Source organism: Neophocaena asiaeorientalis, unplaced genomic scaffold (assembly GCF_003031525.2).
Source record: "Neophocaena asiaeorientalis asiaeorientalis breed wild unplaced genomic scaffold, Neophocaena_asiaeorientalis_V1.1 scaffold469, whole genome shotgun sequence".
In the NCBI taxonomy this organism is placed as follows: Eukaryota; Metazoa; Chordata; class Mammalia; order Artiodactyla; family Phocoenidae; genus Neophocaena; species Neophocaena asiaeorientalis.
Window position 1 is genome coordinate 534,065 of NW_020172691.1, and position 14,137 is coordinate 548,201.

The 14,137-nt window shown below is 58.8% G+C and overlaps 2 protein-coding genes across 3 annotated transcripts; both read left to right on the forward strand.

Annotated features, from left to right (window-relative positions):
• Window positions 1–380: 380 nt before the first annotated feature.
• HMG20B (high mobility group 20B) lies at window positions 381–5,070 on the forward strand. Its single transcript, XM_024740052.1, has 8 exons — window positions 381–489; window positions 977–1,180; window positions 1,819–1,939; window positions 2,284–2,330; window positions 2,611–2,683; window positions 2,909–3,124; window positions 3,750–3,882; window positions 4,408–5,070. The coding sequence occupies exons 2-8, from the start codon at window positions 1,136–1,138 to the stop codon at window positions 4,418–4,420; spliced, it is 648 nt and encodes a 215-aa protein (XP_024595820.1). The 5' UTR covers window positions 381–489; window positions 977–1,135; the 3' UTR covers window positions 4,421–5,070.
• A 2,554-nt stretch (window positions 5,071–7,624) lies between these two features.
• Window positions 7,625–10,969, forward strand: GIPC3 (GIPC PDZ domain containing family member 3). Of its 2 annotated transcripts, none has more exons than XM_024740054.1 (6): window positions 7,625–7,684; window positions 8,446–8,631; window positions 8,746–8,926; window positions 10,086–10,198; window positions 10,479–10,560; window positions 10,692–10,969. In XM_024740054.1, the coding sequence occupies exons 2-6, from the start codon at window positions 8,482–8,484 to the stop codon at window positions 10,841–10,843; spliced, it is 678 nt and encodes a 225-aa protein (XP_024595822.1). In that variant the 5' UTR covers window positions 7,625–7,684; window positions 8,446–8,481; the 3' UTR covers window positions 10,844–10,969. The 2 variants fall into 2 exon arrangements, with proteins under 2 accessions (XP_024595822.1, XP_024595821.1); XM_024740053.1 differs by lacking the exon at window positions 7,625–7,684 and adding an exon at window positions 7,800–8,018.
• The last annotated feature ends 3,168 nt before the right edge of the window (window positions 10,970–14,137 follow it).

The window sequence follows — 14,137 nt, forward strand, 5'->3', positions numbered from 1 at the left end:
AGACTTGGAGCAGGCCCTCCCCCTTGGGCCCCCACGGGCTTCTCCCCCAAACCTCCGGGCTCCAGTTCCTTTCAGGGGTCCCCTACTAGCCTCCCCTACTGCTCTTGCCCGAACCCTGGATCCTGACCTCCTCTGACCCCTGCTTCCTGAACTCAGGCCCCTAGCTGCCAGCGTTAGCGTCGTGGGGGCGTGGGTGGCCCTGGCGTCCAGTGGCTCTAGTCTCTCCCACGCCCCCTGTGGCCCCCCCTAGTGCTTCTGCCTCAACCCCCGGATCCTGACCCTCTCAGAGCCCTCCTCTGAGGGAGGACTCAGGGCCCTCTCTGCCAACTCCGCCGTCGGTGTTGGGGAGTGGGGGTGACCCTGGCTTCCCATGGCTCCAGGCCGGCGAGCGGCAAGGCTCCAGGACAGCATGGGGGCTTCGTGGTGGCTGTCAAGCAAGAGCGCGGCGAGGGCCCGAGGGCCGGAGAGAAGGGGTCCCACGAGGAGGAGGTGAGAGTCCCTGCACTGTGGTGGCGGCGACCCTTAGTCTTGAAGCTCCGCCCCGAACTCAATTTGAATTCGTTGTGGCTCCGCCCACGGTCCAGATTTCCCTCCAGATGCTGAGGCCCCGCCCCGTGCCAGATACCACGCCCCAAGAGCTCCACTGCCACTCTAAGTCCAGGCCCCGCCCACTTCCCAGGGATCGAAGCCAGTACGGAAGCCACGGCCACAACGAGGCCACGCCCACAACACAAGCCAGCCCCATCCCTGGGCTGATCCTCTGTCCCCAGTACTTCTCTGATCCCTTTACCCCTGGCCAGGGGTCTCTTAACCACACTCTCCCAACCCTGAACCCTGACCAGGCCATACTTCCAGGCCTTCTGGGTCCTACCTCGTGGTTAGGCCCCGCCCAAGTCTTTCAGGGCCCCGCCCCTTCCCCTCTGGGCCCGGCCCCAGCCCTCCAGGCCCCTCCCAACGGCGAGGCTGGGTTCTGCAGCCGGTGAAGAAGCGAGGCTGGCCCAAAGGCAAGAAGCGGAAGAAAATCCTGCCGAATGGGCCCAAGGCACCTGTCACCGGCTACGTGCGCTTCCTGAACGAGCGGCGCGAGCAGATCCGGACGCGCCACCCGGACCTGCCCTTTCCTGAGATCACCAAGATGCTGGGCGCCGAGTGGAGCAAGCTGCAGCCGGCGGAGAAGCAGGTGGGGACGGCTCGGGACAACTGACCTTCCCTCACCCACTCAGATACCCACCTGCAGCCACTTACCCCAAAGGAACAGGTGTGGAGGGTCCTTCGTTCCTCCTGGACTCCAGGACCTGGAGAATTGACCACCCATTAGCTCTCTCCAGCTTGTTGAAGGGAGGGGAGAGTAGCAGTAGGCTGGAATAGACATAAAATTTAATAAACAATGTTAGACTAAAGAAGTAGGGGTGGGGGCTGGATTTCTGTTAGAAACCTTATGGTTTTTAAGTTGTGGTAATTAATTTAAAAATTGCAAAAACATCAAGGAAACGTTAGCACCAGCTTGCACCCTCTACCCTGGGATTTCAACAAGCAAAATGCGTTCGGGAGGGCAGTCCAGCCTGGAGGTGGGAGCCTGCAGACATTCAGACACCAGGGAGTGGTTTATAAAGGCTGGCATTGGGATGAGGTCGGTGAGGTCAGGGAGTTGGGAGGTAGCCTGAGCAGCAGCCTGAAGGGTGGGGTTTTGTCTGGAGGGCAGTAGGGCGCTGTGGGAAGGTGCAGCACAGTGAGCTGACTGATGGAGATGGGGTCTTGGCCTGCGAGGGCTACCCTGCCCCTGGGCTGGGCCAAGCCTTCTCATGCTGCCCCCCCCAGCGGTACCTAGACGAGGCTGAGCGGGAGAAGCAGCAGTACATGAAGGAGCTGAGGGCGTACCAGCAGTCGGAAGCCTACAAGATGTGCACAGAGAAGATCCAGGAAAAGAAGATCAAGAAAGGTGCGAAGGGCCCCAGCCCCCAGGCAGCTGAGTGCCTGCTCTGAGATAGGTGACACAGGCAGACCAACCTACCCCCTCCAAAAGGCTCTCACGGTCCCGTGGGAGTGAGACACACATAACCAGGCAGTTGTGAGTGAATAGGGCTGGTCAGCGCTGAGATTGGGCACACACAGATGCGGGGGTGGGGGGAGGGGCCAGGTGGGGATCTTGACCCAGGATGAGTAGGGCTGACTAGGGGAGGGGAATGATGGTGTTCCAGGCAGGGGGAACAGCACGTGCAGAGCAAAGCGTGGGGTCCGAGGAGACCTGGGAGGCTCACCCTGCCCTCCTCCCTCCCCCACCAGAGGACTCCAGCTCCGGGCTCATGAATACCCTTTTGAATGGACACAAGGTAAGCTCCCCTCCTCCATGGAGGACACCTGGGCAAGAAAGGTCTGGAGGTACTTAGACCTCTGGGTGAGTGAGGACCGTCGCTCCTGGGATGAAGTGAGCGCCTGGTCCAGATGTGTGCAAGCAGAGGCTGGACAGCCACACAATGGGAAGGCTGTAAAATGGACTCTGACCCAGGTGGCCCGAGGAGACCCTCCCAAGCTTAGGGGATGTCCCCGAGGGGGTGTGGCTGCCCTCCCACCCCCTCCCAAAAATATTGCCACCTTGTCCTGTCGTCCCAGGGTGGAGACTGTGACGGCTTCTCCACTTTCGACGTCCCCATCTTCACGGAAGAGTTCTTGGACCAAAACAAAGGTGAGCGCTGACCACAGGTTCTTGGAGCAAGTGTTGGGCCCAGAGGGCGCCAAGGGGGTAGGCAGTGGGTGCCTTCCTCCCCTGCCCCCGTAGACCAGAGAGCTGCGGTGTGCGGCTGGAGGCAGAGCAGTGACGGAAGGCCTGGCGTGAGGCACAGCGAGGGGCAAAGCGCGGCTGAGGGAAGGCAGGGAAGCGCCAGAATCTGACCCGGCTCCCCGCCTACAGCGCGGGAGGCGGAGCTGCGGCGCCTGCGGAAGATGAACGTGGCCTTCGAGGAGCAGAACGCGGTGCTGCAGAGGCACACGCAGAGCATGAGCAGCGCGCGCGAGCGCCTGGAGCAGGAGCTGGCGCTGGAGGAGCGGCGGACACTGGCGCTGCAGCAGCAGCTCCACGCGGTGCGCCAGGCGCTCACCGCCAGCTTCGCCTCGCTGCCGGTGCCGGGTGCGGAGGCCCCGCCCCCAACCACCCTAGCCCCGCTCCTCCCACCCCCGCGAGTCCCGCCCCGCTAACTCCGCCCTCGACTACTTCGAGCTCCGACCAGGCTAACGCGAGTCCCGTCCCCTCTGGCTCGGCTCCGCGAGCCCTACCCCTCACCCCCTCACCAGTCTCTTCACAAACCCTCACCTCCCTCCCCTTCGCCACGCCCCTGCGGACCCCGCTCCCGGCTACCCGAGCCCCTCCTGCCCCGCTGCCCGACCTTGCTGCGCCAGCCCAGCCCACGCTGGCCCTCGCGCCCCGCCTCTGACCCCTCCCCTCGTGCCAGTCTTCCGCGTTCTTTCCTCAGCTGAGCTGGGCCAACTTCCCCTCCCCCACTAGCCCACGCATCCCCCGCCATCACGACGCCGCCCTCTCCAACTTGCTTCGTCTGACCCCTGCCACAGCTGACCTTGATTTCCCCGGGTCCAGACACCCTGACCGCGCCCGCCCGGCCCCACTGAAGTGCGCCCCTGACCCTCTCCCCAGGACCCCGCGCTTACAGACCCCCACTCTCTGACCTCTGCTTCGGTGGAGACCCCACCGCGGTGACTCCTCCGCTGGGCTCGGCTGACGGGTCCCCCCCCCGCAGGCACAGGCGAGACGCCCACGCTCAGCACCCTGGACTTCTACATGGCGCGGCTGCACGGTGCCATAGAGCGCGACCCCGCGCAGCACGAGAAGCTCATCGTCCGCATCAAGGAGATCCTGGCCCAGGTCGCCAGGTGTGTGCCCCAGCCGGTCTGCCCCCAGGCCCGTTCAGCCCAGCTGGGGCTGCCTTGCGTAGGGGCTGCCTCAGGCTAGACCTTCGCTGGCGGGACCCGGCGAAATAGACTAGCTTTAGGTCTCCAGCGGGGTTTCTGGGGTCTGTGGGCGCTGCCCAGTGGGATCTGGCTGCCGGCTCTTTTTCGGAGGGCACAGCCCATGCGGGATCTATTAGGTGGGGCTGGTTTGATGCAGGTGGCTAATGGCCTAGCCCCTGGGGGCGCTGATTCGTCCTGGTACTCTATTACGACTCTGGTGAATCATCCAGCACTCCCTTGGCCCAGGGAACCCGAGCTTCCCCAAAGCTTCGGGGTGGGTTTTTCTGGGTGGCTCCCAGCTGCCCAGGATAGGTGGGATCAACTCCAGGCCCCCCACCCTAGCATCTGAAGGAGCAGAGAAGGATGGCCTCTAGGGTACCCAGGAAGGGGGTGGGGTTGAGAGATGATGGGGGTCCCCCCTCACAGATCTCCTCCCTTCTGTCACAGTGAGCATCTATGAGGGTGTCTGCTGCCCCATGATCCAGAGAAGACCAAGCCCTGGTCACGGCCCCTCCCCCACCCCACCCCATGGAGGAGGGGTGTGGGTCCATCCTTTGGGGCCAGGCCCAGTCCTGCACCTTGGGGGCTCCAGCCCCCCTAAAATTAAATTTCTACAGCATCCCTCTAGCTATCAGTCTCCCCAGCACCCCAACCCAGAAAAATCGCCCACCACGCACAGTGCACAGAACCCCATGGCCCCAGGGCCCAGCGAGGCCTGCTCGACCCACAGGGCACGTCACACTACACGGATGTGGGAACAGCACGCGTGGACAGCGTGACCCGGGACAGGAGGAGACCCGCAGCCGCTCATCCGCCCAGTGTGGGGAGAGTTACACACCCTACACCGGCTCTCCAGGACCAGTCCCTGGACACAGGGCAGAGAAAACCCACACCTGACACACTGGGACTCCTGCCTGGCAGGTGCCACCCTAAGTGCCCACACAGCCAGGCATGCCGCAGGGACACACTCCGGGTGGGGCCCTCTACCCCAGAATGGGGGGGCTGGTACTGACCACCCTACCCTCATCCAGCTGAGGGGTCCCCGTGGAGGGGGTCCCTTTGCCACTGCTCAATTGGACTTTTTAAATAAAAATGGAATTTGAATTTCAAGCTTGTGCCTGTGTGTCTTTTGGAGGGAAACAGGCCAGGACCCTCTGTTGGGGTCCTAAGCCTACTCTCCCCAGCCCCTGGCAACCAGAAATCCATTTTCTTTTTTCTTTTTCTTTTGGGGGGGGCCACACCACGTGGCATGTGGGATCTTAGTTCCCCGACCAGGGGTGGAACCCATGCCCCCTGCATTGGAAGCCTGGAGCCTTAACCACTAGACCACTAGGGAAGTCCCACGAATCCACTTTCTGTCTCTGGATCTACCTGTTCTGGACATTTCATATAAACGGAATCACATGCTGCGTGTCCTTCTGTGTCCGGCTTCTCTCACTGAGCATCGTGTTCTCAAAGTTCATCCCCATTGTAGTGTATGTCAGTGCTTCATTCCTTCTTCTGGCTGAATAATATTCCATTGTGTGGATGGCCCACGTTTTGTTTATCCAGCATCTGTTGATGGCCATTCAGGTTGTTCCCACCTTTTGGTTGCTGTGAATCGTACTGCTGAGAACATGCATGTACAGGTTTTTGTTTGAACACCTGCCCTCACTTGTGGGTCGATCCTGAGAAGCAGACTTGCTGGGTCAGATGGCAATTCTATGCTTAACTTACTGGGGAACTCTCTCAGAGACTTCAGCCTTTAATGGAATGTTTGGGGCAGCTTAAAAATTCTGGGGAGTAATTTGACAAGCACTGATGTTACCGGTTGAATTTTGTCCCCTCCAAAGAAAATCTTGAAGCCCTAACCCCCAGAACCTCAAAATGTGACCGTATTTGGCAATAGGGTCACTGCAGATATGATTAGTTAAGATGAGGTCATGGAGTGGGACGGCCTCTAATCCAATATGACTAATGTCCTTATAAGAAGATAAAGATTTGGACACAGCCGCAGAGAGGAGACAGCCACGTGACAACGGAGGCAGACACAAGCAAAGCACGCCTCCAGGGAATGCCAAGGATGGCCAGACACCAACAGAAGCCAGGAGGGGCAGGAAGGATGCCACCCAGGGTGTCAGAGGAGCTTGGTCTTGCAGCTTTCTAGCCTCCAGAACCGTGAGAGAGTAAATTTCTGTTGTTCATGAGCCAGCCAGTTGGTGGTACTTTGTTACGGTTGTCCCAGGAGACTCGAAAAAAAACGATACTGTCAACACACCCACGTCCAAGCGTGTGCTCCCTCCTCTCACGCCCTCCCTGGCTCCGTACCCTCATCCCAAATTTGGAGTTTACCATTCCTGGGCAGGTCTTTACCTACTTTTAGCACAAAAGGATGTCTTCCCACAAGAGTACCATCTTGACGGATTTTTTTTTTTGGTTCGTTTTCTATAGGTTCGAAAGTAGACGCCTCTGTGGTTTCTAGTTTAATCACGAAGTTGTGCAACCACCAGCCCAACTTAATTCCAGGACATTTTCATCACCCCCAAAACAAACCCCCCCCACCCCTTAGCCATCACTCCCCATCCTCCCCTCCCCCAGCCCCAGGCAACCACGAATCCACTTTCTGTCTCCATGGATTTGCCTGTTCTGGACACTTCATCTAAACGGCAGCACACGCTATGTGGCCTTTGTAATCTGGCTTCTTTCAATGAGCATGATGTTTCCAAGGTTCATCTGTGCTATAGCGTGTATCCCATTTTGCATTTAAAGTTTTTAAACTTTACATAAATTTTCTTACATCGTCCAAAGCCTTCTGCAACTTGCCTGTTTTCATCAATGCTTGGTTTCTGAGATTCATCCAAGGCAAAAGGCCTCTCTTTGGAGCTGCTATATGGCATTCCACTGCTGTTTATTGAGCCAACCATCGTTCCTGTTGGTGATGCCTAGATGCTGTGCTCCCAGGGGATTCTGAGAGACGCCTCCTGGTGCCCAGAACTTCCTTCTTTATCTGTAACCCAGTGTGCCCACTGTGTGCCAGGATACAGCAGGGGATGAAAGAGACCAGAACTCCTGCCCTCCTGAAACTGACATCCCAGTTGAGGAGACAGAGGAAACACAAGATGAATAAATAAACTATCTGCTATGTCAGGTCATGCTCAGTGCTAGGGAGGAAAAAAGCCAGAAAGAGAGATTGGGAGGTGGTGATAGGAGGTGACAGCTGAGCCAGGAGCCGAAGGAGGTGAGGGAGTGAACCACTTGGAGATCTGGGAGAAGATGTTCCAAGTGTAGGGGCACAGCCTGTGCAAAGTCCCTGGGGCAGGATAGTGCTTGGTGTGTTGAATGAACAGCAAGAGGTCCGTGTGTCTGGAGCAGAGTGAGCAAGGGGGAGAGAGGGAGGTGGGGAGGGCAGGCAGGGGACGGGGCAGGTTGTGCAGGGCCTTGTGCACGGAGGGGAGGACTTGAGTTTTTACCCCGAGGGAGGTGGGAGCCCTGGAGGGCTGTGGGCAGAGGATGGACACGTTGTGGCTCAGTTTATACCAGGGTAAGCGTCCTCCCCACCTCTTATGGTTGTTGCAAGGATTAAATGAGTGTGCCCAGCAGAGAGCAAGCACCCGGGCACCCACGGCTGCCCCATCCTTATTTGTGATCCTTATTTTTCCCGCTCCCCGGAGAGTTCACAGGCTTCACCAACGTCCGCGAGCTTTACGCCAAGATCGCCGAGGCCTTCGGGATCGCGCCCACCGAGGTGAGGCCCCCGGACCCCCAGCACCCGAGGCCCACCGGCTGACCGGGGGTAGGGGTGGACCCTGGACGCCGGGACTGGGGCCCCAGCACGCCCATCTTCGGATGGAGGGGACCCGATCTCCGGATCTCAGAGACGCACCTCTCAGATCCTGGGGTGTCCGTACCCGGTGGACCCCCTGCGCAAAACATGCGCACGTCTTAGGGTTAACGGATGCCTAGTTCGTCCAGGAAAACACTGGGCTGACCCAGCTAGGAGTGGACCCCAGCTCTCAGGGAAGCGCCTATGTTTCCTGGGCGCGGCTGCGGGGCTCTGGTTCCAGGCAGCCCCCTTTCAGGTGAGAAGTCCGAGGCCGCGGGGGGTCAGGGGCTGGGTTGTAAGTGCGCCTCGCAGCCCCGAGGGGGCGCCAGCAGATTTAGAACAGTTTTAAAAGATCGGGGGTGACAGGGCAACGAAGGGTTAAAAGGGGAAGTCTGGGGGGGTGGGAGAGGGGGCGTCCTCCTGCCCTAAGTCTCCTTCTCACCCTGCTCCCCATTCTGGGGGTCCCAGTCTCCTCGCCTCCCACCCCATTCTGAGAGGATCCCATACTCTGCCATTACACGTGACTGCGATCCTGGTAGGGGATGACTGGGGTCAGTTTCGTGCCTCTTTGCGCTCGGTTTCCCTATCAGGCCCCTGAGCCCAACTCCCGGTTGTTCTGCGCAGACGGTGGGGGATGAATGAGGTCTGTCATTAATTTTGGGTTCCCCCTCCCCTCGGGACAGATCTTATTCTGCACCCTAAACAGCCACAAAGTGGACATGCAGAAACTCCTAGGCGGCCAGATAGGGTTGGAGGACTTTATCTTTGCCCACGTGCGCGGCGAGACCAAAGAGGTGGAGGTCACTAAGACCGAGGACGCCCTGGGACTGACCATCACTGACAACGGGGCTGGCTATGCCTTCATCAAGGTGCCCGTGGGGGCGGGTGGCTTCCCGGGTGCCCCTCTCTGCCCCTCTCTGGTGTGAACAGGACCTGGGAGGGGCCGCTGGGGTGGCCCTGGGAGTGACTCTGGGTCCCTGCAGAGGATCAAGGAAGGCAGCATCATCAACCGGGTCGAGGCAGTGTGCGTGGGCGACAGCATTGAGGCCATCAACGACCACTCAATCGTGGGCTGCCGCCACTACGAGGTGGCCAAGATGCTCCGGGAGCTGCCCAAGTCGCAGCCTTTCACCCTGCGCCTGGTTCAGCCCAAGAGAGCTTTCGGTGAGGGCCACCTGGGGCCCAGGGGGCAGGCTGGTGGGGGGCGGCGGGGAAGCTCTTCCAGAAATTGGTCCTCTGCATGCACTGGGTGGCAAAGGGCGGGGGCATGGGACAGGATGGAAGGTTCTAGGTGCCTCTGGTGACAGGACAGGGAGCTTCTGGCACTGTATGAGGAACAGGAGGGTCATTTCTAGATTGTCATAGAGTTGGTCTGGGCATGGGGGTCGGGGGAGGCTTGGGAAGATTGGGAAAGGATGAGGAGGTATCTGGATCTATTTTGTAGCTGGTCTGGGAGCTTTTAAAGTACTGCTATGAGGCTCTGGTGAGTTCTTGAAAGTGACTCTCAAAGGGAGCTCTAGAATGCAGCTTTTCAAAGAGAAGTCTGTGACTGGTCCATGGGTGAGATAAGGAGGTCCCCGTCAAAGAAGGATTCTTCACCTCAGCACTATTCACATCTGGGGCTGGATGATTGTTGTGGGGCGGTCTTGGGCACTGTCAGGTTCGACCTAACAGGTGCCAGTGTCTCCCCTGAGTTGTAACAATCAAAAGCGTCTCTAGGTATTGTCAATGTCACGGGGGGGGGGGATGCAAGCTGGGTTGAGAACCTTGATCTAGAATGTAGATCACCTTGTTTAGTTCAGCAGACAATCGTTTTCCATAAGTAGACTTTCTCAAGGAAGGAAGCAGGATGCTAATTTCCATTCTGGCACAGCCCTCTTATCTCATCATGGACTGGCCCTTTGAGTCACCCTGTCCCAGAACAAGAGGTTCTAAAGGTGCCCTGGCCCATCTGGAGGGAGGTCCCTGGAGAGTGCGACAGGATGGGGTCCTAGATCTGCCCTGGAGCAGGACAGTGAACTCTGAGAGCCGTGAGCAGGTTAGGAAGAGCCAATTCTAGAGCAAGGAGCTTTCTAGATTGATCCTCTGGGCACAAAGAGAATCTTAAGCAGTCTCTTCTAGAGAAAGTCATGTTGAGAGGAGGAGGGAAATTTGAGGGAAGAAAGGATTCTCAAGTATGGTCCCTGAGGATTCACCCATGGACATAAGGAGGACTTTGAACGGTAGGAATGTTCTAGAAAGGCTCAGCTGGTGGCTTCTGAGTGTTTAGGAAGATATGGATCTGCCCAGAACACATGCACCTCCTCCACTCTGTCCCCTCCAGATATGATCGGCCAGAGGAGCCGGAGCAGCAAATGCCCCACGGAGGCAAAAGTCAGCAGTGGGAGGGAGACCCTGCGGCTTCGGTCTGGGGGGGCCGCCACTGTGGAGGAAGTGGTGAGTGGAGGGGAGAAGGGTGGACATCAGGGTCTCTTGCACCTAGAGTTCTATCGCTGACTCAGCATGACCTTGGGTAAGACCCTTTCCTTTGCCCAGCCTCAGTTTCGCTACCTGCAAAGTGGGCCCTTGTCAGTCAGGGCAGTAATGGTGGGACCAGAAGCATTGACTTATGTGTGGTCCCAGTCTGCTGTCACCTAAGGGGTGGGGGACTGGGGAGGGGGCTGGGCCGGAGTGATCCCAGGCTTCTGACCCTCTGCTTTGCTCCCTACGACCCCAGCCTAGTGAATTTGAGGAGGAGGCATCTCGGAGGGTGGATGACCTGCTGGAGAGCTACATGGGCATTCGGGACCCAGAGCTGGGTAAGGGGCCAGGGTAAGCCGGGTGGACCCTGGGGGGAGGACAGCCCATGGGGAGGAGGCAAGGGTCCCAGGGGAAGCTGGCGTCCCCCCAGGGAGCGCCCTCACCCACTTCCCCTTGGCTCGGCCTGCAGCGTCCACCATGGTGGAGACGTCCAAGAAGACAGTGAGTGTCCAGGAGTTTGCACGCCATTTAGACTCCGTTTTGGGCGAGTTCGCCTTCCCGGACGAGTTTGTGGTGGAGGTGTGGGCCGCCATCGGCGAGGCCAGGGAGGCCTGTGGCTAGTCTGCCCCGGGGCCGAGCGCAGCCCCAGCCCGGAGCCCAGCCCCCTGTCCCAGCCCTCCCGGCCAGTTCCCCAAGCCCAGCCCTGCTCTGGAGTCCAGAAGCCCAGATCTGAGACCCAGCCCTGCTCTAGAGCCCAGCCCAGCTCAGAGTCCAAGCCCAGATCTGAGACTGGTATCACCTCTAGAACCCACACCAGTTTTGAGACTGAGCCCAGCCCTGAGACTCGGCCATGCTCTAGAACCCAGCTCAGCTCGGAGACCAAGCCCAGATCTGAGACCAAATTCACCTCTAGAACCCATACTAGTTTTGAGACCAAGAGCAGCCCTGAGACCCAGCCCTGCTCTAGAACCCAGCCAGGCTCAGAGACCAAGCCCAGATCTGAGACCCAGCCCTCCCCTAGAACCCAGCTCAGCTCGGAGACCAAGCTCTCCTCTAGAGCCAAGGCCAGCTCTGAGACCACCTTCACCTCTAGAACCCATACCAGTTTTGAGACCAAGCCCAGCTCTGAGACCAAGCCCTGCTCTGGAACCCAGGACAGCTCTGAGGCCCAGTTCATCACTAGAACCCAAGCCAGTTCTGAGATGCAACCCAGCTCCAGAACCCAGCTCTCCTCTAGAACCCAGCCAGGCTCAGAGACCAAGCCCAGATCTGAGACCCAGCCCTGCTCTAGAACCCAGCTCAGCTCGGAGACCAAGCTCTCCTCTAGAGCCAAGGCCAGCTCTGAGACCACGTTCACCTCTAGAACCCATACCAGTTTTGAGACCAAGCCCAGCTCTGAGACCAAGCCCTGCTCTGGAACCCAGGACAGCTCTGAGGCCCAATTCATCACTAGAACCCAAGCCAGTTCTGAGATGCAACCCAGCTCCAGAACCCAGTTCTCCTCTAGAACCCAGGACAGCTCAGAGACCAAGCCCAGATCTGAGACCCAGCCCTGCTCTAGAACCCAGCTCAGCTCGGAGACCAAGCTCCCCTCTAGAGCCAAGGCCAGCTTTGAGACCACCTTCACCTCTAGAACCCATACCAGTTTTGAGACCAAGCCCAGCTCTGAGACCAAGCCCTGCTCTGGAACCCAGGACAGCTCTGAGGCCCAGTTCATCACTAGAACCCAAGCCAGTTCTGAGATGCAACCCAGCTCCAGAACCCAGCTCTCCTCTAGAACCCAGGACAGCTCTGAGGCTAAGCTGAGCTCTGATATAAAGTCAAGTTTGGGAACCCAGACAAGTTTTAAGAGCCACCCCGGCTCTGAAATCAATCCTAGTTCTGAAAATCAGGCCAGCTTTATGACCCAGCCCTGCCTTAAAACTCGACCCAACTCTGGAACGCAAGACAGCTCCATGACCCAGTTGTACCTGGACACCTGGTCTAGCTCAGAAACGCCAGTTAGTTCTGGAACCCAGGTGAGACTCAAGAAGCAGCCCAGTTCCAGAAGCCATGTCAGCTCAGGATTCAAAGACAGTTCCGAAACGCAACCCTATTCTCACGCCCAGACCAGCTCAGGAGCCCAGATGCACGCTGCAGAGCAGTCCAGGCCCAGACCCCACCCCCATACTAGGGCCCAGCCCAGCTCCAATGATGAATCCAGCTCAGAGACTGAGCCCAGCTCTATACCCCAGACTAGTGCAACAAGCAGGCCTGTCTCCAGAATTCAGACAAGCTCTGGACCCCCATCCATCTCTGGGGCAAGGCCCGCCTCCAGAGCTCCACTTGATGCCAAGACCCGCCCTCACTGCAGAACACAGAGCGGCTCTAGAACGTCATCCAGCTCCGGGACCCAGACAGACTTCAAGCCTTGGCCAATTTCCAGAGTTCAGTCCAGCTCAGGCACCCCACCCAGCTCCAGAACTCAGCTCAGTTCTAGAGCACAGGCTGGCTCTGAAATCCCATCCAGCTCTAAAACACAGTCAATTGCCGAGACCTACTTGAGTTCCAGAGTCCAGCTAAAGTCTGGGCCTGGGACCCAGACCAATGCAGCAACAGACTTAAGCTCCACAGCTCTGTCGAGCTCTGAGAGCAGGCCCAGCTCCAGGATCCAGCCCTGCCTGGGAACTCAAAACACCTCTGGGACCCAGCTCATCTCAGAAACCCTGCCAAGCTCTAGAAACCAACTCCAGACCACACCCCCAGGCAACTCTGGTATTGAGCCGGACTTTGGGAGACAGACCAGCTCTGGAACTCAGCTCATCTCTACAGCCCAGCCCAGCTCTGGGACCCAGACCAGTTCAAGAATACAGCCCAGTTCTGGAACCCAACCCAGCTCCGGAACGCAGACCAGTTCTGGAACCCAGCTCATCTCTGAGACCCAGCCCAGTGCAATAATGCAGCCCCTCTCTGGAGTCCACCTCATTTCTGGAACCGAAACCAGCTCCGGAACGCAGACCAGTTCTGGAACCCAGCTCAACTCTGAGACCCAGCCCAGCTCTGGGACCCAGACCAGTGCAAGAATTCAGCCCAGCTCTGGAGCCCAGCTCAGCTCCAGAACCCAGTTCAGCTCTAGAACTCAGTTCAGATCTGAGACTCACCACAGCTCTGAAACCCAGACCAGTTCAAGAACCCAGCCCAGCTCTGGAATCCACCTTAGTTCCAGAACCGAATCTGTTTCTGAAACCCAATCCAGCTCCAGAAGCCAGACCAGCTCAAGAATACAGCTCAGCTCTAGAAATGGGCTCCGCCCACCAACCCCTGGCCTTGACCCCAGAACCCAGGCTGATCCCACTCCCCCAGCCCGACCTCAACACCCAGGCCCACCACTCAGAGCCCCACCTACAGGTCCTAGGAGGGTCTCTCACCCTCAGTCCCATGATCGGCTTCAAGGAGCCCAGGCCGATACTGGCCCAGGCCGAAGCCCATCCACTTCTGCCCTGTTCCCACGGCCGTGGTCCCCCTCCGTCCCGCAGAAACCAGCCCTTCCCCCCAAGCCCCAGCTGAGACCCCAGAAGTCCACCCCACCCACCAAATCTGTCATCCCTAGTTCTGCCACCAGGGCGGCCCTCCTGCATTCCCAGCCCCCTGAACCTTCAGCTCAGGGGCCTGCCCCCTCCCCCGAGCTCAGGGAGCCAGGGCCAGCTCCGCCAGCATCAGAGCCCCTCCCCTACCATGGGGGGCTATAGCTTGGGGGTGACATACTTGTGGCCCCCATCCCCTCTCCTGCCCCTCCCAGCCTGGGTCCCCCAGAAGCAGCAGGTGACCTCATTCCCCCACAGGTGGGGTGTGGGGGCGGTGAGGGAGGGTGGACACAGGGGCTTTGGTTTCACCCGGGCCTGGCTCTGGGAGCTGTCTGCAGATCCCAGGTCTGTG

Excerpts from the sequence above, each read along its gene's own strand:
- HMG20B (XM_024740052.1), top strand. The coding sequence starts at position 1,136 with ATGCTGGGCGCCGAGTGGAGCAAGCTGCAGCCGGCGGAGAAGCAG. Across the intron at positions 1,181-1,818 it reads TGCAGCCGGCGGAGAAGCAG|CGGTACCTAGACGAGGCTGA; the intron begins GTGGGGACGGCT and ends TGCCCCCCCCAG. Across the intron at positions 2,684-2,908 it reads GTTCTTGGACCAAAACAAAG|CGCGGGAGGCGGAGCTGCGG; the intron begins GTGAGCGCTGAC and ends CCCCGCCTACAG.
- GIPC3 (XM_024740054.1), top strand. The coding sequence starts at position 8,482 with ATGCAGAAACTCCTAGGCGGCCAGATAGGGTTGGAGGACTTTATCTTT. Across the intron at positions 8,632-8,745 it reads CTGGCTATGCCTTCATCAAG|AGGATCAAGGAAGGCAGCAT; the intron begins GTGCCCGTGGGG and ends GGGTCCCTGCAG. Across the intron at positions 10,199-10,478 it reads CCGCCACTGTGGAGGAAGTG|CCTAGTGAATTTGAGGAGGA; the intron begins GTGAGTGGAGGG and ends CTACGACCCCAG.